This window comes from Zootoca vivipara, chromosome 16, assembly GCF_963506605.1.
Source record: "Zootoca vivipara chromosome 16, rZooViv1.1, whole genome shotgun sequence".
Taxonomy (NCBI): domain Eukaryota; kingdom Metazoa; phylum Chordata; class Lepidosauria; order Squamata; family Lacertidae; genus Zootoca; species Zootoca vivipara.
Window position 1 is genome coordinate 37,575,061 of NC_083291.1, and position 23,734 is coordinate 37,598,794.

The 23,734-nt window shown below is 45.2% G+C and overlaps 1 protein-coding gene across 1 annotated transcript in view; it reads right to left on the reverse strand.

Moving 5' to 3' along the window:
* Positions 1-1,433: 1,433 nt before the first annotated feature.
* Positions 1,434-23,734, reverse strand: part of FAM120C (family with sequence similarity 120 member C) — a 34,816-nt gene continuing 12,515 nt past the window's right edge. Inside the window, exons 4-16 of the mRNA XM_035097491.2 lie at positions 22,151-22,279; positions 21,671-21,773; positions 20,472-20,557; positions 19,029-19,345; positions 18,503-18,788; positions 18,202-18,373; positions 17,603-17,852; positions 17,076-17,190; positions 15,771-15,980; positions 14,816-15,017; positions 14,215-14,353; positions 13,334-13,391; positions 1,434-12,280 (exon numbers count right to left, since the gene is read on the reverse strand). Coding sequence (XP_034953382.1) covers positions 11,981-12,280; positions 13,334-13,391; positions 14,215-14,353; positions 14,816-15,017; positions 15,771-15,980; positions 17,076-17,190; positions 17,603-17,852; positions 18,202-18,373; positions 18,503-18,788; positions 19,029-19,345; positions 20,472-20,557; positions 21,671-21,773; positions 22,151-22,279 — 2,367 coding nt within the window. The 3' untranslated portion in view covers positions 1,434-11,980. The remainder of the gene's footprint in view (positions 12,281-13,333; positions 13,392-14,214; positions 14,354-14,815; positions 15,018-15,770; positions 15,981-17,075; positions 17,191-17,602; positions 17,853-18,201; positions 18,374-18,502; positions 18,789-19,028; positions 19,346-20,471; positions 20,558-21,670; positions 21,774-22,150; positions 22,280-23,734) is intronic.

Here is a 23,734-nt window from a genome sequence, read left to right on the forward strand (position 1 = left end):
GGTTGTGAAGAGAGAACTTGTGTTATCTGCAAATGTTAAGCTGCTATATCCCACCTTTCCTCCAAGGAGCTACATGGTTCCCCTCTCCCCTCGATTTTACCGTTCTATCTTTACCGCTTTGATGTTTCTTACAATCAGACAGTGTGCAAACATGAATGAATGAATGTCCACCAGGGACTCGTTGTGTTGCCAGGTGTTCTGTGAGCGAGTCCGGGGAAGAGTGCAGTGAGATGTGGCGGCTTATGCCTAGACAAAACAGTGGGTCTCCCTAGACTAGTGGTGGCCAAACTCGGCCCTCCATATGTTTTGGGACTACAATTCCCATCATCCCTGACCATTAGTTCTGTTAGCTAGGGATGATGGGAGTTGTAGTCCTAAAACATCTGGAGGGCCGAGTTTAGGCACCACTGCCCTAGACCTTTTGATGGACTACATCCCCACCATGTCTGGTCATTGGCCACCCCAGGAATGATGGGAGTTGTCAAGAGGGCCATGAGGGTCCCCTACCTGCTGCTATAGAATACCGTTTGCCTTGAATGTTGGAGTTTGAATGAAGATGGGGACATGGATAGGCCTGTTGGAGGCCTGTTGCAATATTGTAATATAGTCCACTGCAGGCCCAGCCCAAGACATTTTGGCACTTGAGGTGAACCACAAAATGGCATCCCACCGCCAGGAAATAAGGGACGAGTGAAGATTTTGTGGCTGATCCAGCCTCCAAGGAGAGTGGGCAATGTGTTCCTTGGAGGTCAGATCTGCTGCCCCGTGGATGCTGCCGCTAACTTTGGACACGTTTACATACACTATACATCATGGGTAGGCAAACTAAGGCCCGGGGGCCGGATCCGGCCCAATTGCCTTCTAAAACTGGGCCCACAGACGGTCCGGGAATTAGTGTGTTTTTAAATGAGTAGAATGTGTCCTTTTATTTAAAATGCATCTCTGGGTTATTTGTGGGGCATAGGAATTCATCCTCCCCCCCTTCAAAATATAGTCCAGCCCCCCCCACAAGGTCTGAGGGATAGTGGGGCCCCTGCTGGAAAAGCTTGCTGACCCCTGCTATACGGTACATGTTTTAAAAGATCTGCAGTTCTGCACCACACACTTTCCTCTTCACTCAAGTAACCTGAAGTTATTTGTTCAATGGGTCTACTCCAAGTATGAATTAGATGGGCGTCGCTCCAAATGAGTGGCTGCAGGGACCATAGCTGCCAAGTTCTCCTTTTTTTTAAATGGGAAATTCCCTTATGCTGAATAGGCTTCCTCGCGAGAAAAGGGAAAACTTGGCAGCTATGGCAGGGACACCATGAAGAAACACCTGAAGTTCTGATGAGGCTGAATTATTCACTTCTGCAGCAGACACATAGCACTAAAAGTGACACGGCACCTTTCTTTCAGACCTTGTACCTTTACAAAGCTTAAAAACACAGGAGTACAAACACACCATTTATTTATTTTTTACTAAAAGAATAGAATTTATTAAGCACTGTAAGTCTCTCTCCATCATCAACAGATGAACAACGCGCCAGGATTCCACCAGCAAAAACATTCCCAAAAGACACCCAAGCTTTCTGATTGCAAACCTACTGCGAGTTTCCCCTGATTTAGAGCAACCTGTCCGAACTTACACTGATTAAAAAACCCAACAACCTATGGAGCTTGGTGTGGGGTGCAAGGATTGGGGAGATGGGGATTTGTTTATCAAGGTCGGGGTAGTAAAGATAACATTTATCCATCCACTAAGAACAGGTGTTAATATAGCATAAAAAGAAAATCCATTTAAAAAAAGAGAGAAGGGAATAATGAATTTATCCCACATAAATAAAGCATGAACTTGCAATTGACAGGGGAACACTAACAAGAAAAAAAAATCAGATTTACTCTGTTCATCAAAAATTGGTTTGTATGCTTTTTTTTCCCTTTAAAGCTAAAATCTCAGGCTAAACATTTTAAAAGGTGGTCACGGGGAGATATATATGGTAAAAATGCAACTTCCAAGGTTATTCAAAGAGGGTGTGTGAGGGGAAAGATTGGCTTAAAGTAACAACTGAGATTGAAGTTTTTACTTTTAAAATCTTACTAGGCATTTAGTTACTATCAACAAAGCATCTACCAAAATACAAGAGCAATGGTTATAAGTCAGAAAAAGTGTACATCCCGTCTGCGAGGGTAATATTATAGACAGATAAAGTGTACGTGGGAAGGGGGGTTGGTCTTTCAAAACTTGAGTCAGAAAAGAATTCTAATCTTAAAAAAAAACTAGAAAATGAGCAACGCTATCTGACTTTATGCAATGAGCGGTAAATAGCAATTAAAGACTGAAAGATCTCTAAACAGGTGTGTGTTAAGATTTCTTTTAAACAATAATTAATGGACTTACAAAAGAGATTGGTGTGGGGGTAATTGGAAGGATTAAAATTAAAAATAGAAGAACATGCATATTTAGCAAAATACATGTCAGGTAAGTTAGCTACTATAATGATTGAACTTCGGTAGTAAAATTATGCTAACAAGATTTTTTAAAAATTGTAGTTAGCTTATGATTCATCTTGCAGCTTGATCCTAATAACATTTACTTGGAAAGAAACACCATTATTTCAGTGGGCTTACACCCAAGTAAGTATACTGAGGATTTGCAGCCTAGGTTACAGTTGCGTGATAGGGGGAAATGTTGGTTCTTTGTGCCAACTGGCCACTGAGTGGCTCTGTGCCTTCCTCACAGGCTCTAGCGTACACACATTTAATCTGTGGACAGGGATACCCCTATTCCCCTCCACAAGAATTCAAGTCCCTGTCATAATGTTTGTCTGTGACTTCCCCCCAGGGACCTAAGGGCTCGCTTGTTTGTTTGTGTATGAATCCAAGGAAAGGTGGAATTCTAAACGACATCAGAAAAAGTTTAAAAGCTGCCCCTGAAAAGGCTTCAAAGTCTTTTCAAGTATTGTAAGTATATTTGGACAAAAAACCTCTTAACTGGTTGGCTAAGTTGACTAGTAGCCATCCTTGGGAATGGCTAGCCAGAGTCATATCCCGCATTACTTAGGATGGGATGAAATATTTGTAAGAGAAATGCAGGAAGTATGGGTCAGTAGGCTGGCTTTAAAAGGTCCACCCTCCACCCCCCACAAAACAATGAAGGCAGCATGCTAAAATCCATGCCTTTGATTGTATGGTTTAGATCCTTATGAAGACTTCAAGAAACATGCTTAGAGAATCTTGAATTGGAGCCTAGTACAGGAAGTTAAAAGTATTAGATTTGTTCCCACTTCAACTCATATTAAAAAGGAACCTTTCTTTATCTTAGAGGCAGTGCTATTTTTCTAGAAAAAGAGGTGCCGGAACTCACCATGAACTCCTCCCTTGTTCTCTTATAAATGGCAATGGTGCCCACCTAAGAGGGGCTGGAACTGAATTCTGGTGAGTTCTGGCTGAAAAAAAGCCCTGCTAAGAGGAAGAAAATTTGGACACAGGAACATATTTTGCCTTCCTTATGAGCATTTAAGGTCCACTGCACAGGGCAGGGGAAAGTCATATTACTTCAGTTAATTCTCAGCATCAAAGTTAGTAACATGGCAATTATTTCTAATAAACACGATCCCTACAGCTGTTGTTAATGGACCTTACTCCATTGGGGATCAATGGCTCTGAATGTGGGATGCAGATCCCGTGACTTCAAAGGAACTCTGCCAAGATTGTACCACCCAAGGATCCAGCCCTGGAGAGAGTCCAAGTGTTACACAGGCCAAATGAAAAGCAAGAACACTGCATTTGAGAGCTCTGCTCTCAAAGAATGAACCATGCAACTCAACATAATCTTTGGGTCCAACTGATGCCACAATTACCTCAGGCTCACCCTCACAAGGGAAACCTGATGCTTGTTCATGATTAGGACATTCATTTCACAAAGTTACAATCCATTCAAGCTCTACATTTTTGCGTCTTTGTCATACAATAGCTCCCACAGGCAGCACTGCAAGATGCTTGAAAAGTCCTTAATTTTACAGACAGCCTGCAATGCTAAGGTGACTAATTTCTGGAAACGTGGAGAAAAGAGGTCTCATTACAGATGCCTGAGGAATTTTATTTCTGTGAATTCTGATGCAAAGTGACCCGATCCAGACCCATTATGAATTAGAATTTAATTATCCTTAGATTTTGCATTTATCTGAATTAATGAGACACAGGCATTGTCTCAAAAAAATACCAAAATGCCTAGTTAAAATGTTTATAATAATATAATAATAATAATTTATTATTTGTACCCTGCCCATCCGGCTGGGTTTCCCCAGCCACTCTGGGCGGCTTCCAACAAAGATTAAAATACATTAAAATGTCGCACATTAAAAACTTCCCTAAGCAGGGCTGCCTTTAAAAATGTACCATATTTTTCCGTGTATAAGACTAGGTTTCCCCCCCTAAAAATAATGCCCAAAATTTGGGGACGTCTTATACATGAATCTTTCCCCATTATACAATAGATCTTTCCCATTTTCTTAAATCAGAGTCCCCCCAAAATAGGGGCGTCTTATACATGGGGGCGTATTATGGACGGAAAAATACGGTATATACAGAGTTAAAATATGTTTTTAGATACAATTTTCCATATGGATTCAAAACAAATCCAGAGTAATGCAGAAACTGAATGGAATGGATTTATGAATGAAGACACATGAAACAGACTGATCCATCCATCGCAAGGCCACGTGCTAACCTCCCCTTTTGTGCGTCTTAGGATCATGAGAAGTGTATTCAGAGTTATATCTACATTCAAGGACTGTAGCTTTCTGGTCTCACAAAAGGATCTGAATTTTGAAATCTGCACTTAAATTTTTTTGAAGTTTGCAAATCAGGGCTTCATTATTATTATTTTTAAATAATCAAACTTTCTGTTATAAAAAATAGCTATGGGGCCATCTACTGTAGTTATGGCTAGGCGCATTTGCAGAGACTGCTGGTTCCTGGCTCTATAGGCAAAAGCACCTCCAATATTAGCTTCAGATTCAAAAGCTGCAAGAAATGGGGAATCAGCACAGTTTTGCCGCAAGGTTAAATATACATAAAGCTGCTTTAAGAGTTTGAAAGAGCCCTCATTCAATAGTCAAGTATTATTTTCTCAAAGGACTTTGGCTCATCTCATTCCAACCAAAGCAGAGCCGCCCTTGCCCAACAGTCATATCCAAACTACACTTCTGATCTATGAGTACTATCAACACCAAGGAACGAAGGCTTCTCCACTTTTCCCAGAAGCAAGACTAACTTCTACAGGACTGCAAGTTTTAGAATCTTCCAGCTCAACCACAGCAGACTTATCTCAGTGCTCCCCTAGATCATTTGCACTTAGGGGTGGTGATGCCTGAATTCTTGTATCACACAAATTGCAGTCTCCAGTCTGTATATGACCAGCTCCAATTCCACATGCTGGAGCCAAACCAGTCTGGTAAGGCTTGGGGAAAAAAAGGTATTTGCTCAGCTGCAGTACATTCTGAATGATGGGGAACCGGACCTCTGAGGGCAAGAACATAGGTCAGGTTAGCTTGGCTCTTGCATCATAGCATGATGTCCATCACATGAGAGATGCTCTTTTACATTCAGTAACACTAGTGGGAATGGTAGCATTATCCAACTGCAATTAAACTAAAGTCCATAGATATGCATGAAGGGTGTTTCGTCATTCGGATTTATTATGCAAGAGAAACAAACCTAGGAATTTTCATCTACCTCTTTGGCTTTCATGCAACACTAGGCTTAAAATTAAATTCCTCAAGATTAATTATCCCCTTCCCATCATTCTCTTAAGAGATATTTTAAAGATGCATGTTGCCTGCTACCTTTTTAGCAGATAAAATCTAAAATCTTCAGATACTGAATTCTTCTACCTGTATAAATTATGCAAGTAACACACATTTTCAGTCTTATTTTGCATAATTTATTCATTTTTAAACAAGGTTTTGCCAAATTTAGCCTGGTTCTAATGGGGGAGAAGCCCTACTCTGAAAGTGAAAAACTTATCCAGCCACTCCTGCAACTTCACTGAGATTCTACCCACACACTTCCGAGGTTTATTTTAATATCCATAAAAATTAGAAAGTTTTGTTTTTAAAGACTGGGCTGCTCAAGATGCTGAATTTTGTACCCAGTATCACATTCTGTACTCCCACAGAATCACAGAATATATAAATGTTTGGAATAAGGGCTTCCCAAAACTCTCCTGTTTTTGGCTCCATTTGCACCATACGTTTATAAAGCACGGCTTCCCTCAAATTACCCCGGGAACAGTAGTTTGTTAGGGTGCCGAGGGCTGTTAGGAGACCTCAATTCACCTCACAGCTACAATTCCCAGCGTTTCCTGGCAAGAGGGGTTGTTACACCACCCTGCTTAAAGTGGTATGGTACTGTTTCAGATGTGCTGTACGGATGGGACCGCAATGGAAGAGGACTAATTTGCACCCAGTAGTCAGTAATGCCAACAGTCTGCACAGACAGACAGACAGACAGACAGACAAGTCAAATCAATCCCACCACCTAATCAATAGCTTGCCTGGTGGCACTGTTAAAAGGTTTAAAAAGGGGGCAGCAATCTGATCCAGTTTCAATTTCTCATGCACTGGAAATGTGGTGTATAAGGAAATGCATCACAGAAACCTGTGATGCAGATCCAGCTGCTCCCCTGGGCTACATGATATCATAGCAATATAGCTGCATGCTCAGAGGCCTGTGTGACTGCAGGCATGGCTCAAGCAGGCAGGCGTCTTTCTAGCTCTGGGGCAAGACCTCAGAACTGGCAATGGTTAAGTTGCTTGGAAATGTGTGCCATTGGTCAGGAGAGGAAGTCTTCCTTCCCAGCAAATACTGTCAAAGCTAAAAGCAACTGAAACACCCCCAAGAGAAAGAGAGTGTTAAATCCCTCCTCTCAAAGTCACCATTTAAAGTTGCAATCCCACTCCTCAAACTTCATATGACAACTGCATGCCCAACTGAAGAGGTTGAACAGTGTCTCATTTGTGACAGGAAGTATTATTGCGTAAGGAAGATTTACACTTACTCTTCACACCTGGGAGTAAAGTGTTTTTTCTGTTATCATAAAGCCAAACCCAGATCAGAGGGCATTCAGCGACAGGGCACAATTAAAACTTAAAACACTTCCTTGTTCTCCACCAGTTTCCCAAGACTGTTGGTTTAATCCACTTGAGGCTAAAGCTAGGGCCTTTTCTGAAAACCCTAATTCTAAAACCCTCAATACACAATTTTAAGTTCTGTCTTACTTTACAGTCATAGCATACCAATGAGAATAGGACTGAAGACGATTCAAAAAGAAATACAGCCCTGCCTACAACTGCAATGTTTCAAAATCTACACTGGGCTCTTTCTATTGCTTAATTAGAACATTTAATGCTTAATTAGGAAGCTTTAATGGTGAGGTTCATAGTTCAGACGATGCCTTTTTGCTTCCTATATACTGTAATCCCAGATCGTACACCCTTTCTAGTAAAATCATTTCTAGGAGCTGGGAAAGATCTTTCTTGAAAATTATTACTGGTAGCTGAAAATACTGTTCTTAGTGTGAGTTGGTTCATCCTGTTACCACTTTACAGAAAAAAGGGGGATTTAACACTCCAATTTGATATGCAAATATATAAACAAAAGAATGTATGTATGGGAGAATCAGGTTCTGGAAGCCTGCAATGCTGAGGTTAAACAATGCACTTACTATAGTACCGTTTATACCTACTGCATTTCTGAATTTCAAGAGTCTATCAAGATTCCAGTAGCTACAAGCCAAATTCTGCAAGGGACTTGAATGAGCAATGGATAAATTTCAATTAAATAAATATATGTAACAGATTGAGACCTATTTGGAGATCTGTAGGATAAGGATTTCTGACTCACATGTGTTTAGCAACAGCAAAACAAGTCTGTCTAACTGCTGAAATGAAGGATGTCAGATTACCAAGAGTGAATAGCTCCATTCACTTCCTGTACTCTAAATCAAGTCTGGGATATATAATTCTGAAAAGCATGTATTTTGCACCAGGGTCCTAGATCTTGATTCAACAACAAAAAACCCAAGTAGATTCCACAGTCTTGAAGTTTGATGACTCCCAACTGAAAGACTGCAAAAGGGACTGCGAAAAGGCTTAGAACTACATAGCAAGAAAAGGAGGAAGGAAGAAAAGGCAGAATGTCAACTGTGCTGAAAAACCTCTCCTGCACCCTTCCCATCCCACAACCCCTTCCAAATAAATGTCTGATGGACAAACAACAGGAAACAGACATTCCCATTATGCCCTTCTGTGAACATCTTAAGGACATCTAGCTAGTTGCCACTGGCTCTTCCATTCTCAGAAATCTTTGGTGCGTTGCACCTCCATCACAAAGGCTTCACAAAGGCTAGAAACCTGTTTTAGAAAGCTGAGCTTTACTGGAATCCTCACAAGACCCCAACAATTAAGGCTCAGACAGAGCAATTTGACACCTGTCTATTCAGAAGCAAGTCCCACTGAATTCAATGAAATGTACTCCGGCGGAGGCGGTACAGGGTTACAGGCTTAAAGCCCCAATGAAAAGGGAATTGGACAAAAGCATGGGCCATAAAGCTATCAATGGCTACTAGTCATGATCACTAGGTTGCCTCCAATAGTATCAGAGGCAGAATGAAGAGACGACCACGATTGGAGGGGGTCTTGGTGATTTATGTATACAGTATTGCAAAGCCCCCTAAAATGTGCTTCTGCTTGGATACTTTGTAGCGTTATTACCTATAAATGTGGCAAAACGTTTTTCTTTCTGGATTCCTTCCCACCCTGCTATTCAGAACAGAACTGCAAAAGAAAATGTTCCCATTTTCAATACTTATGAACAAACAGGAATTTCTAATACTTGGGGAGTTTGGTTTTCAGCTGCTTTGAACAACAATAATTTTACAAGATAGGAAAGGTTCCCCACTGGGGTGCAGGGTAGGTGGGTGAGAATCAAGCTGCCTTTAAGAGCTTGCGATCCAAATTACCTTCCTGCACTTTAAGTCAGTGCCCCCTCCAACCTTTGGAAACCCTTCCTTGCTTCCTAAAATCTTGCCTGGTTCCCCAGCTATACAGGCCATCCTCTTGCCCAACTGCTCTAGATGTCAACCTAAAAAGAGCATTGCCCTCTCCCAACTGTTGGCTACAGAGTTCTCACTAGAGCCTCTGATACAGAGAGGAGGTGACTTTTTCTAGCAGCTGTAGGTCACACCCCACCCTAGAGGTCCAGCACTTGCAAGCACCTGAAGGAATCTTTCAGCCCCTTGGAAGATCCCAACACACAGTATGAACACCACGCTGTAGGCCTTAGGCACATTTTAACTGCCCTTTTATGTTCAGAAAGAGATTCCCGAGTGGGTGACAGGGCAGATTCCCCTCCCACCTTTTCCCAAAGACTCCTGTTGTTGCTTCCAAGCAACTGAAATTCAAACGTATTCCATCCCTGAACATTTAGGCTGCATCCAGCTATCAAGGTTAGTAGACATTTACAAAACTGACATCCCATACTCCTTGGGAGGAAGGGCAGGTTGCAAACTTAATAAATAACTAATAAATAAACTTCTGCCCATGGATTTGTCGAAAGCCCTTGTCAAAAGGATCTACAGCAGCGACCATCACCATACCTTGTGGCAGTTAATTTCATATGCTCATTATGCATCGTTAGGAAGTATTTTCTTTTGCCTTTACTGATCATGGTCAAGGAGGCAGAAATAGCCATCAAGACATTTTTTCTGGCCAACTGTTTTTCATCTGTTCCTCTTATGGTAGAAACTCAGGTGGGGGATTCAGCCTACTGGAGGATTGATTGATTGATTGATTGATAGCAGAAGGCAGAAATGAAAATCAACAATCTAGTAATTGAGGCACATGCCATGGATGATGTCAGAAATCAGACTGCATGGATGTATGCAGCTGGAAAATTGGTTAGAGTTCTCTTTTCAACAGAACTATAATCCTGCTCACCCAAACTCCCACCTCAGTTATACGATTCTTCACTTTAAAACCACCCATTTTATCCATTCTATATAAGCAAAACTGTGTGTACTCTGCACTAAAAACAACAACCAGACAGTTTCAGTACAGTCTCTCTTGTGCCATATATGTATGTGTGAGAACTGGATTATTTTTGCAGTTACATTGGTACCTCGGGTTATGAACTTGATTCGTTCCGGAGGTCCGTTCTTAACCCAAAACTGTTCTTAACCTGAGGCGTGCTTTTGCTAATGGGGCCTCCCGCTGCCATTCTCATCCTGGGCCAAAGTTCTCAACCCGAGGTACTACTTCTGGGCTAGCAGAGTTTGTAACCCAAAGTGTTTGTAACCCGAAAGGTTTGTAACCCAAGGTATCACTGTATTCAGCTTCCCAAGAGAACTGTAAGATGGCATTGGACATGGATGGGATGAAGGGGGCAGAAAGGAATGGTGTGAGACGGGGGGATGGGGGGGGAGATACCAGCAACAAGAGAAGCAGTGGCGGTTGTGCAAGGCCCTAAAACCTCCCCAGCCATCTCACAAACACACTGAAAACCCTGACTAGCTCTTCTAAGAAACCCTTTGAAAACATTCCCCTATTAAATATCAGTGGGTTTTTTTGTTTTGTTTTTAAAAATATAGTTGTTGCTTTGAAACCAAAAGCTGTGATTTGAGAACGCCAAACCCTGCACTGATTTCCAGATTGTTTGCTGAAACTGCAGGGTGCACACAACTCAGCCTATAGAACGGTAAATCGCTTGAACCGCTTTATGTTCTCCTGGGCTACCCTTCCCTCTCTGCCCCACAAGGCTCTGGGTCGGTTTGATACTTTTGACTTCCAGCCTCCCCACCACCCTCCCCATGGCAACGGGGTGACAATCCACCCTTAGCCCCAAACCCCTTTACAGCCCCAGCCCTATTTGTTTGCTCACAGTCCTGGAATTGTAACAGTAAGTGCTCGTCCGCTTGAAGGATAAGAAGTTTTCTGTCTGATATCAGGAGGCCTGGTTCATCCGCCCCAGCAGCCCTGTTAGCAGCGCCAACTGCTGGCCACTGGAGACACAGGTCCTTTAATTCACAAAGAACGCATAGCACATTTCAGAACGCAAGTTGTCTCCCAGGAACGTTTTCACCCTTTCCGGGCTTGCCACGTTCATATTTATATATAGCTCTATGCACGTTATATATAAATATAATCTCTCTCTCTCTTTCTCTCTTATATATAATAAAAAGCACAAGCTGACCGCTATACACACTTGGGAGTATAAGGTGCAGTAGCTGTGCTGCTCTGTCTCTCTCTCTTTTAAAAATCATTGTCTTTTCCTACACCCCCCCCCAAAAAAAACACCTTCGCTCCATGCTGTTTGCCACCACCACCACCCCTCCAAGCAACACTGCTGTTTGGCCTGCTGGTGGGGGAGCTGGCAAGAAATTAACAAGGCAGGCAGGAAAAATCTGCCCCATTTTAAAATAAAACCTTGCCAGCTTTTTCTCCTTTAAAAAATATCCCATTCCCCAAATCCAGAATTACCATAAATCTTGCACCCTAAAAACAACCCCCCCTATAAAATTAAAAAAAAATCAAAACAAATTCAAATAATTTTTTTAAAAGGAAAAAAAATGCCGCCCTTTTGGATCCGATTGGCACGATGGCGAATTCAAGGGGCAGAGAGCAAAAAGCGCTGGTGTGGTCATCGAAGGTGGGAGAAGAGCCCCAAGCCACCCCATGTCACTCCACCACCCTCCAGGGCTGCATCTGCTACTCACAGGGAAGAAGAAGCACCCATGACACAAACCCTCCAAATGCGAGTTGTCAAGAAAGCTCTGCTCCTGGACCTCCCCACCACTTAACCATTCTCACCAGCTCAAATGTTTCCATTCTGGGGATTTGCAGAAGTGTTGTATCTTCCCCCCGCCCCACTAGTTGGTAACACCATGACACTTCTCTTCACCGCCCCACTGCCAACCAATCGGACCCACAGCGGCGTCCATTCACTCCTCTTTCTGCAGAGCTGGGAAGGAAAGCTTGTTCTCCGGGCACCGTTCAGGATCCCCACTCAGCGTCCCGAAGAACGGGCTGTTGTTATTGCATGAGTCAGCGTCTCTGGCTAAGGCACAAGGTGATGTGGCTGAGGGGCAGGCTCCAACCCCTGGGTCCTCGCCCACCGTGGGGGTGGTACCCCCATTCCCATTCACCTGGGACTGAGGATGGCTGCTGCTGCTGCTGTTGTTGGTGCCACCATTGTTGTTATTGTTGAACTCTGGTGTCTTGGCAGTTCCTTCCGTAGAGCCCTGGCAAGTACAAGAGGAGGCCTTTAGCGGGGGTTGGAGTTGGAAAAGCTAAATAGAACACCCAGGTCCTGGGATATTGACTAGAGCCAGGCATCCCCAAACTGCGGCCCTCCAGATGTTTTGGCCTACAACTCCCTGACCCCTAGCTAACAGGACCAGTGGTTGGGGAAGATGGGAAGTGTAGTCCAAAACATCTGGAGGGCCGAAGTTTGGGGATGCCTGGACTAGAGAGATCCAACCTAAAGATGCAGGCACTTCTGAGATGGGGACAGAAGGCTGCTTCTATCAAAATCCTTTGCCTTGCATGCAGCATGAAACAGAGAGTCCATACTGATGTCCAAACCAGTCCACGAGGTGAACACTTTTAACTTCAGAACCACTCATTCACTTGCATCACACTGCCAAATCATGGGGAGGTTTTATCCATCCCAAAAGATGCAAGATAATGAAATCTAATAACAGGTGCCAAATAAAACAAAGCAAAAGTGGAATGGAATACTTTGAACTAAACATGGGGGGGGGGAGGAATCCATACCAGAATCAAAGATAATAAATTAATGTTACACACACATACCCCAAAAAAAGGTGCAAGTCCAAGGAGAGAAACTCATACCCAGGTAGCTCTTTTCCACCTAGGAACCATTCAATAGACAGGTGAATTGCAACCTGCTATTCTTTACACTGAAAGGCTTCTTTTGCTGGTGATGGGTTAAAACATCACCCTCATTTTATGGACGGAAAACTCAGCCACCCCTAAAAGGAAAAGGAGCTGAAAATAAGCGGGCCAAAGAAAGGATTCTTGGTTCTCCCAAGGTGGGGATAGACCTCCAAGTGCCCTATTTTGCAGCATCCATTTTTATTTCTTCCAAAGTGTGCCTCATAGTGGCTGACATGACGAGTACCCAGAGTGCGGGCCATTGCAGCAAGTGGTATCCTTTGGCAACAAGTCGGCAGATACTTTTAGAAGAGCAGGGAAAGGAGGATACACCAGTGACAAAAAAAAAAGGGTTTGGACACTGTACAGGGAACAACAGGAGAGGCAGGGACACATACTTGCTTGCTCACTTTCTTGTTTCCTTTGGGGATTTTTCCAGAATTATCGCGACCACGGCTGCAACAGCAAAGAAAGGTGCAACACCTCAATTTTACGAATGGAAATGAGTCATTTTATAATGTTCCCCACCCAAAGTAATAAGTCATTAAATTGGTTAGCTTAGTATCCTGAATCTCAAATTGGTTATATATCCTTTTATTGCAAAAGGTATCTGTTAAAATCTAATGGATGAATCAATTAATTTGTTAAAAAGGCAGTTTCATTCACCTTTAATCTTGAATTGATTTTAAGGTGACTTAAGATCTTTCAAGGGACACGGGTGGCGCTGTGGGTTAAACCACGGAGCCTAGGGCTTGCTGATCAGAAGGTCAGCGGTTCGAATCCCCGCGACGGGGTGAGCTCCTGTTGCTCGGTCCCAGCTCCTGCCCACCTAGCAGTTCAAAAGCACTTCAAAGTGCGGGAAGGTAAACAGCGTTTCCGTGTGCTGCTCTGGTTCGCCAGAAGCAGCTTTGTCATGCTGGCCACATGACCTGGAAGCTATACGCAGGCTCCCTCGTCCAATAATGCGAGATGAGCATCGCAACCCCAGAGTCGGTCACAACTGGACCTAATGGTCAGGGGTCCCTTTACCTAAGATCTTTCAACTTGCTCTGGATTCTCCCCACTCAATCCCAATTTACTGGTCTTCTCATTCTTTTCCAAAACTGTTGAGACTTGTCTTCCCTTTCCACAGAAAGGGTGCAGAATCCAGGGGCCAGGCTCCCCACTCCTCACTCGGAACCCCAAATCTCAAAAAGCTGCAGGGGACAAAGGGAAACAACACCCTTTCCTGACAACCAAGGCTATACGAAGCCAAGGCGACTTGTCTAGTGGCACCTACCCTTTTCCTGGGCCTCCAACGGATACCACTTGCATGCCGAAGGAACCCTGCCCACGAGATGGCTTGCTTCCAGCCCACTGGCCCACCACCATGCCAGCAATCTCCAATTTGCCTCCTTGTGGCGGGATAGGGTGAAGACCTAGAAAAAGGGAAGAATCAGTAAGCAACAAAGCAGAGCAGGCTGGTTTTCACCCTATTTGAACACCTGCACCCACAGCTGAGGGTCTCAAAGTCAAAGCATGAGTTGGAAAGAAATGGCCCTACCGCAAACGCAACAGAGATCACTGCACAGATGGAGGGCAGGTGAGGAAGCAAAACTGTTTCTGGGGCTGTGCTACTTTAGACTGCGGGTGGGGAACAGCTTGGTTTAGCATCTCCCCTAAAAAGAAAATAAACCCACCCCTACCCCGAACATTAAAAAGTGGGAGTGGGGTAACCTGCAGGAGGAAGTTTGTGCAAATTCGATCAAGAGCTTCCTGCCAGGGCAAATAGGATTATGATGTAACTCCCAGTGGCTGGCTCACTATTTGCTAGGAGAAGCAGGATATATATCATATGAAGCAAACACGTAACAGAGGCAACTGGAAGCACAGCAACTTACCTGTGAAGCCTCTGGTCCTCCCAGGGGCTGAAGGCTGAACAGAACCAATGGCGCGAGGGTAGAGAGGCATAGGGTAAAAGGATGGGGCCATGGAAGATACAAAGGGTGGAGGTGGGAGCAGGGGAGGCGGAGCCTGGCGGTTGAAATTGATGCCTTCCAGGATGCTCTGCCTCATCTTCTCTACCTTGGACACCTGTTCATTCTGTGAATCAAGGAGGAGTAGGGAGTAAGGGAGACAAAAAAATAACTGAACCAGACTTTGATGGTATTATGCCGTAGAAGTGCCAGGCAATTCCCACTGCCGTATCCCTCCAGTAAAACAATATCAAGGTCACAGAGTGTAACTAGGGTGGGCCAGTTAGGGCACTTTGCCCTGGGTATGATCTGGGAAGAAGGGTGCCAAGGGCACATATCATGTGCTGCACTGACAATTATTTGAACAGACGATGGAGAATGTGATCCCATCAAAGTTAAGCACTTTGACTCCCCCACTGTAATCGGTAGGATGTAAAAATGCCTAACAAGATTGAGAGCCGTGTGCTGAATTCTATTCAGTATGAAGTAATTAAGCATGTTCTCCAGATAATAGATTGAAGCTAGATACCAGTTTGCTCAGAGGCTTGGTCATGGCAGCAGGCCAGGCAGAGTGGCAGTTTCTCATTAGCTTTGTGCCTGCAGCTTAACAATACACAAAAAAAGCACATTCACATGTTGAATACTGCTGGTGGGTGGGTGCTGCAGTGGGGGAGAGAGTAACTAAAGGCATTAGACAGCAGCAGCCAGAGAACGTTTGACAACACTCTTAGTTTCACCTACAACTAGGAAGTGAGCATGTGTAGAATGCACAGGAACAACTAGATGTGGCACCGAATCAAGGACTAAGCAGCAACTCAGAAAGTCAGCAGCAGGATCAACTGCTCAGCAGCCACTTTCTTCTAGGAATGCTAACCCTTACCTGTCCATCACACAGGTCTATCAGGGGTGTCTTTTCCCACGTGGCTTTGATTAGCTTGCTCTGGAAAAGCTTCCCGTCAAAGTAGATCCATGGGCAGCAATGTTCCCAAGGGACGGGCTGCCCGCATGCATCATTGGCGAAGAGGGCTGTGTCCACTCCGCTCATAAATAGAGCAGCCAGCTGAACTCCTCGGGGATCCAGCTTCTCAATCTGCAATGGAAACAACATACTGTACCTTTAGCCATCAAAGGAATTCATTTAAGTAACAGTCCCCCACTTTGTCACGGAGACCTCAGTTACTGAGTGAGTTACCCACGAGCCTGTATTTGTAATGCAAGAGAGAGCAACAATGCGGCTTAGCAGAGGAAAATGATGATGTTGGTGATGACGATGACGACAAGTATCAGATGTAAGCCTGAGACACAGCACAGGGCTTTCATTTCTGACCTCCAAAGTCAACCAAGCCAGACCTACTTGTATGAACATCACAGGGTTAAAAAGAGGAGAGCAGATCCGTCAAAAGTGTCTTTTGAGGTCCCTGCTCTCAATAACCCTGGAGAGGTTAATCTACTACATAAAGGGCCAGAAGCAGGAACTGGGTGCAAACACCCCAAACCAAAATTTGTTAGGGCTCAGGCCTGTTCCACCAAATCTTCCCATCTTCCCAGACCTCTCTCTGCCAGATGTTCTCTGTGCACCAAACTTTTAGTGGCTCTACACCGGGCAATGCGTTCTGGAGTCGCGGCTCATGTGGGTATCATACTCCCACCCTCTCTTCTCTTAGCCACGTTTATCACTTTTCTACCTATCCCTTGCTGGACCATGCCCCATTTTTAAAGGAACAAAAATAATAGATGCAAATACCTCCAGGTGTGTATGGCGTGTCCTTCCTTCCCAGGGAATACCTGCAACCTGTACCCTCCCTCCATATTTAATATATTAAGAAGCAGGGCTCTCTTCCAGAGGTCATGGTTTCTGGCTCTCAAGCAGACCTGAACCCCAGCACCTCTTTCTTTAACAAAAGGAGTGCTGGCTCTACTGCTTCAGGCAACTTTTATTTCTCCAAAGATTTTTATTAAAGTTTTCATGATACAATAAAATAGTATCTAAGACAAATAGAATCAAAAAGACAAGAAATAGAGGAGAGAGGGAAGAACAAGAAAAGAAAGAAAGAAAGAAAGAAGAACAGATAGGAAACATTAACACCAATAATAGTAATAATAAAAAACACCAAATTATATGTATATAGCCCTCTCTCATAAACTTCATAAAGACTGCAAAGATCAAATCCAAGCTCAATCTTACCTTCAGTTCTTGAAGCTGATCTGGCTCATATAGCTGAGCAGACACAGCCTGGGCCAGGAAGGCGTCCAACTCATGCCTATGCAGAATCCGACCCCCAGGCCACTGTATCATGTATCTTAAAAGAAAAAGAAAAATATAACAGAATTTATAAATCAAAAGAGTTACTCCACCACATACTGGGGAGGAAAGGAAACCCAAGGGACACTTCCCGGCTTCTTTTTCTATTTACCTTTAATGCAGGAGGAGGTTACAAGCGTTTTAACAGGAACTCAACATTAATAGCTAGCTAGATAGGTATCTACACCTTGTATTTTCTTGGAAACTCAAAATGGGCAAATAGAATGTACTTTCAGTTACTAGGGTAAGTTTTGAGCCTCAAGTCAGGAGACGATATAACTGGCACTCCACCCTCCCGTACACAGAGCCACAATTCTTCCAAATCCAGCTGTGCCTTTCCACCCATCCTGTCTCAGGAGCCCTCTCTCCTGAGCATTCCCGCCCATCATGCCCAGACCTGCCCCACTCACCGTAGCACACAGCACATAAGCAGCAGGTGTGTGGGGACATTGGCGGGATTGAGCATGCCGGGGGTGTCTGATTTCATACAGGCCAAGAAGGCTCTCATGCGTCGGTTCTTGTCCTCCACTGCTTTGCCCAGCCACAGCTTCTTGAGGTTGGGACATGTCCACTCTCGAAAAGCAAGGGCTGATACCAATTCTGGAGTCTGTGGGGATTTCCCCTTGTACGCCGACCATTCCTTGACGATAACAGGAGGAGCTATGGAGGAAAGAACAGGGCCCACCTGACTGCGAGGATAAAACACCTGAACACTGTGGCTTTCAGGGCCACCTGAACAGGGCCCACCTGACTGCGAGGATAAAACACTGAACCAGGATGCTGCCTATCAATGACGACTGAACCTACTCAGCAGGTATGTACTCCAAGTCAAGGCCAACCTGTACCGCAGTTCAACACAATGGGCAATTAAAAAAAAGGCCCTTGCTGCCAATGAATTCTCCATATTCCAAAAAGTGCCCAGGATACCTCTGGGAGGCCCACCTTCCACTTATATGAACATAACACTGGAACAGTAAAGCAACCACAGGTTGAAGAAGGGATCACCTACTTTTCACAGGAATACGCTTGCGCACAGCCAGCCGTTCCATCCGCCTCTGGGTCTCAGCCACACTGAAGAGGACACCATAGACATGCTGCCGTGCAGCCCGGAAAAGGACAGCTGCTGGCGGCAGCTCAGTGTTGCACTCGTCTTCAATGCACACTGGGATCTTGATTTCACCCTGGAATGGAGTGTTGGAAACTGAGGGCCCAGGACTGCTGGCTCTCAGCCCCTGTGCTGCCCTCCAAGGCACCCCACAGAGAGCCAGTTAAAATAACTCAAAAGATCCACTGCCCACCCCCCACCTCACCTTCGTTAGGACATGGTAGATGAATGGGTACATAAGCCCCCGCCGGTGCCGGTGCTCAGCCACCCGAAGCACCTCGGGGGCAACAGCGGGCAGGGGCGGGGTGGTGATGTCCATGTGGTTGCGAGTGGCCATGGAGAGCAGCGAAGGAATGTGAGCCTCAGGGCCGCTCAGGCTCCTCTCCGAGTTGCCAGTGCCCCCAGGCGGCTGCCCCCAGCCCTGATTCATCCTCTTCTCAGCCCCAGGATCCTCCCAGCCAGACTTGTGAGGTCCGGATTCAGAGACGTGGCTGCAGCAGTGAGAGGAAAGGGATAAGCTAGCAGTCCAACACCCCATGGCAAGCAGCAAAGCCTGGACTTGCCCCTTCTATCCAGAACTGAGGAATCCTCCTGGCTCCACCATCCCTGCTCAATGCTACGCACTTTCCCAGACACATGAACAGCAGTCATGGGCCCCTCAAACCCACCTTCCTCCCTAACATCCACAGTCTGTCCTGCAGATCTCAGAATGCCGCTAGGTCCCCACTCACTTGGAGGTGGTTCCGTTGTGCTCTTCTCCATCAGAGGAGGAGGAGGGCGAAGACCCAGGCCCAGACGATGGGGAGGGTTTGGAACTCAGGTGGTGGTTGGGGAACTTGGCGTGGCAGTTGTCATATGAACCAGGCCAGTTGTTGAAGTGTCCACCCTTCAGAGCAGGGTCCTCATGGAAAGGGGCTGCATCCACCAGGCCATGCGGAGAGAAGAGAAAACTGGAGCCAGGGCCGGGAAGGAAAGACGAAGAGGTGGCAACACCGCCATGAGTGGAAGGTGGGTGGTACTGCATCTTTGGCCCCATCTGAGGTGCAAACTGGAGATGGAAGCAAAGGGGGAAAAGGGGTTGACAGATTGTAATTGGGGCTACCTGAGCAAACCTGGAGAAGGGCCACAGCTTAGCAGCAGAGAACACGCTTTGCAGGCAGGTCTCTGATCCCCAGCAGTAAAAATGGGCTTAAAGAACAAGTGATGCAGTAAAAATGGGCTTAAAGAACAAGTGATGAGAGAGACCTTTGCATGAAACCCTGGACAGCGACTGGCAGTTAGAAATAGATGGAGCCGTAGCCTGATTCAGTATAAGGCATTTTTATGTGTTTCTGCATGGGAGGAGGGGTTCAAAGCACTGAAATTTCTCCCTTCGGAGATACGGTCCAATTCTCTTTCTGCGATCATGTACTGTCTAAATCTTTAGCTCAAGCAACTATAAGTTAGAAACATGAGTTTTATTTTTTTTAAAGGCTGAGATGCTTATGATGATAACATGCGTCAGATGCCACATTCCATATGGTATCACAAACCCATGGAATGTGCACAGCCCTGGCTTGGCAGAAGATGCAACACAACAGATTGTAAAGGGGGCAGTGGTAACAAGAGGGGATCATTCTCATGGTACAGTTTTATAGCTCTCCTTGAAACGGGATCAAATGCTCGCAAGAGCACCTGCATATGAATGATCTGCAGGTGCAGACCTACCCTTTGCAAACACAGAATTTGGCCTTGGTCAGCAGATTTATACTGTATGAAGAATGAGACAGACTGCAGTAGAATTCCAGACTGTACTACTTCAGTTTGAGTGCATGAGGGAGAGAGTGTCATGTTTTTGAATGCTGTAAACTAGAGGAATAAGAGCCTCTTCTTTATGTGCTAGTCAGTTATATGTATGTGGCTTTTTGCATAAGAGAGCATTTTAAAAAATGACACATGAATACCCCTTGCTGCCTGAAGTAGCATAATCCAGAATTCTACTAACGTACCTCACCCTCTGCTGAAATACAAATAAGCTTGTTGTAGGCTGGGCTTGCAACAGGCAACAGTCTCCACTCAGTCACCCAAGGAGCAGTAAGGAGGCACAGCCACTGACCTGTCTATCCTGAACACAGTAATGGCCAAAATTATCAAGAAAAGCTGAACATCTGCCTAAAGCAAGTCTGGAGACTTACCACAGCTTTCCCAGAAGGGAGCGGTACCATTGGATTGCGGTTCATAGGTGCTGCCCCTCCAAAGTGGTTGGGCCCAAAAGCTGGAACTGAAACACAGAATTGTCACCTTGTTAAATACAGGAATCTCCATTTTCCCAGCACACCCTTGCCAGGACCATTAAAAAGACCGAGTGAGGATACCTGCCAATGTACAAGTTGGTTAAACTAGGATGTGGTTGATGAACATTTCAAAAAGCAGGTGTGAGCAGGGAGAGCCATATTTTTGTGTTATGAAGCAAAGTCATTTATGTCTTTCCCAAGCTGGTGACTCTGACTTTGTACCTTTGGCCAACTTTGTGGTACTCTGCCATGCTGAAACCCCTGCACATGGCAGCATGGTTTGGGGAAGTGGTTCTCAAAAGATCTGTGTAAATCTCCTGAGAAGAGGGTGGTGTTCAATACAGAATGAGGACACATACTTCGGTCCAGAAATCCTGGAGGAATTTTGTTTGAAAAGTCACCCCAGACCCAAAAAAGAAAGGAGGCGGTGCTGATTGATATACCAGTTCTCCTGTCCAGCAAAAGGTACGGTAAATAATACGCTGCAGTTCACTGGCTAACCATTGTTCAATTTTCAACAGATTCCATTCTTCCTCTCATTATTGAGATTCTTGCAAAAGATGCTGGACTAGAGGAATTTAAAGTCCATCAAGGCACCTATATCCTTAAATAAGAATGCATACTCAGAGGCACTTAACCCAGATTAGCTATGCCTTGTTAAGAGATCCTGAGAATGCACTCTTGTTATGTAACTTTAACACACAACTGTGGACAATGAGGAATGGCTGTTAATAGTAGTTTTGTATGAGGGCAGAATGTGTGAATGGCTCAATGAGATTACCAGCACCTGGCCTGGAAAGGTGCTCCAGTGCCTTTAGCAGACCGTGATACAGAGAAGTTCCAAAAGGTGGAGTTTCTGGCTCCCTGTAATACATGGCCACTGGAAAAGCCACTCCAAACTTCTTCCAGCCACGTGGCTAATGAAAGGCACCCAAGCCCTCTTTGGGCCAGGAGGTGGCAACTCTAGAGAAAAGTGCAGACTTGATCTCTCCCAGCAGAGGGCGCCATAGGGTATAAGGCAGGGCCTCACCTTCTTGGACAGCGGGAGAAAACACGGCTGAGAGAGAGGTGAGGTTGACCAGCGCCGCCTGGATACTCACGAACATACGGGGACTGGCCCACTGGGGTAGGCGGTGCCTTCGTGGCCACGGAATAGTATTCTACAGCCTTCTTGAAACGCTCAATTTTATCTTCGGTCCTGGACTGGGGAGGAACCAGAGGAAAAGCAAGTGACAGGGGCGGGGACAGGAGTGCAGCCAACTGCAAGTCGCAATGGCATTTGGTGTGAAAATCCTACCGCCAGCTCAAGCCGACCAGCACAGAGGGCTATATAATGTTATGCGATCTGCTATTGTTATGGGGTTGGAGGCACAGACCACTATGAACCAACCAGCTGCTGTGGACTGCAGAAGTGCTGAAATGGGAACCCAGGATCTAACCCTCATTTTAGCAGTCCCCATAAATAAGCCTCTTTTCCTTCTGCGAATCCCTTTATCCCAAACCTCTCCACTGTCTGCAACTTTCACAGCAGCCGCGAGGATAGGTGGAAATTTAGCCCTGTACCACAGGCTCTGTCTCACCTGGGAGTGCTTGAAGACATCTCTCCCTATCACATCCAAGTTGGAGGGATTTTTGATGGAGCTGACATACTCGGACACAGCCTTGATGACTACATCACAGGGTGGCAGGACCAGCTGATGGGCACGCACCTAGAACCAGCACACAAAGCACTTAAAATTCCTGGCAAGGGCAAACAGCAGCAAGGCAACACCTCAGTGCTCCACAGACCTGGTAAGCAACAAGTTCTACCAGAGGGCTATTTTGAGGAGGAAAGGTGACGGTCCCCACACCCACTGAGTGGATGAACAGGAAGCCCTACTGCCGCAGACACCTGCTCTTTCTACAAGTCTCTTTCTTCTCTGGACTTGCAAGGGGGTGCCGTAGGAGATACATGGCTTGTACCTTTCAGGAACCAAATTTGGCCCTGGTGTCTCCCAGTTGCTGATCCCTAGTGCAGAAGCATGGTGCTCCAAGATCCTGAATTGGCTCCACCCTATTATGCAGCTCTTGCTAGTGACAGCTCACCTGGTTCAAGTGCCTTATCCTAAAGCAGGATCCTCTGCGCATCTGACTTTGATGCCAGAGTTTAAGGGCAAATTCACATAACAATCATGTTTGTTGGGGGATACAACATATTGTTTGGCATTTGCTATAGTAAAGAAATATGAAGGAAGATTGCTGGAATCTCTAAACATGAAGGGATATGAAGTGAGCATACACCAGGAAAGCAGCAAATCGGCCATGGCTCCCTGCCATACACCCACTGCATGTCTGAAGTCATATTATCTCCTCTTCATACGTTTTTGTGTTTGTCAAGTTACTTGGGAGGTACTCATTTTCTCAAACCATCAGGCGAGACCCTTCTCTGGGTGCGCTCCCATCACCTTAAGGGGCATGGCTTTCTCAGGAATGGTACCCTCCTTATCCCCCTTCACTTCCCAAGACTTTTCTGTTTCGCTAGTCCTCTGGGCAAGCATCACTAATGTACTTTGTTTTATCCTGGCTGTTGTAGCAATTTAAAATGTTCTAATTCCATTATAAGTTTTGCGTGGCATTATTATAACTATTTCCTAAGCCCCCTTAAGAACCCTTGTGGGGCTAGAAGACATACCTTTTTACACACAAAAAGATACTTCCAACACAAATCAAACACTGGCATACCCCTGGCAAATACGACTGCCTAGGGCATAAAGCATGTACTGATCTTTAACAGCCAGCAAGGAGCATGACATTGGCAGAGAAAAAGGAGAGTAACCCATGCCAGAGGTTTATCATGATTTTCCTCTTCTTGCTGTGTCCATAAAAATTCCTCCAGCTATATGAAGCTGTGGCAGTAGTTTAAAAACAACAAACAAAACCAAAACCAAAAAAATGATGCTGAAAAAATGCAACCCGATCCTTCAAGGGTCATGCTGTGTCTCTTTTTTTTCCTAGACCTAGCCTAACCCCATTATATCTCTATACAGAAGTTGCTGAACTACAAATTCCATCATGTCTGACCACTGGCCATGCTGGGGCTGATGGGAGTTGGAGTCCAACATCTGGAGAACTACCAGCCCCCACATGCTCCACTCCTCTTCCAGAGCTAGGGACAGAAATCTTAG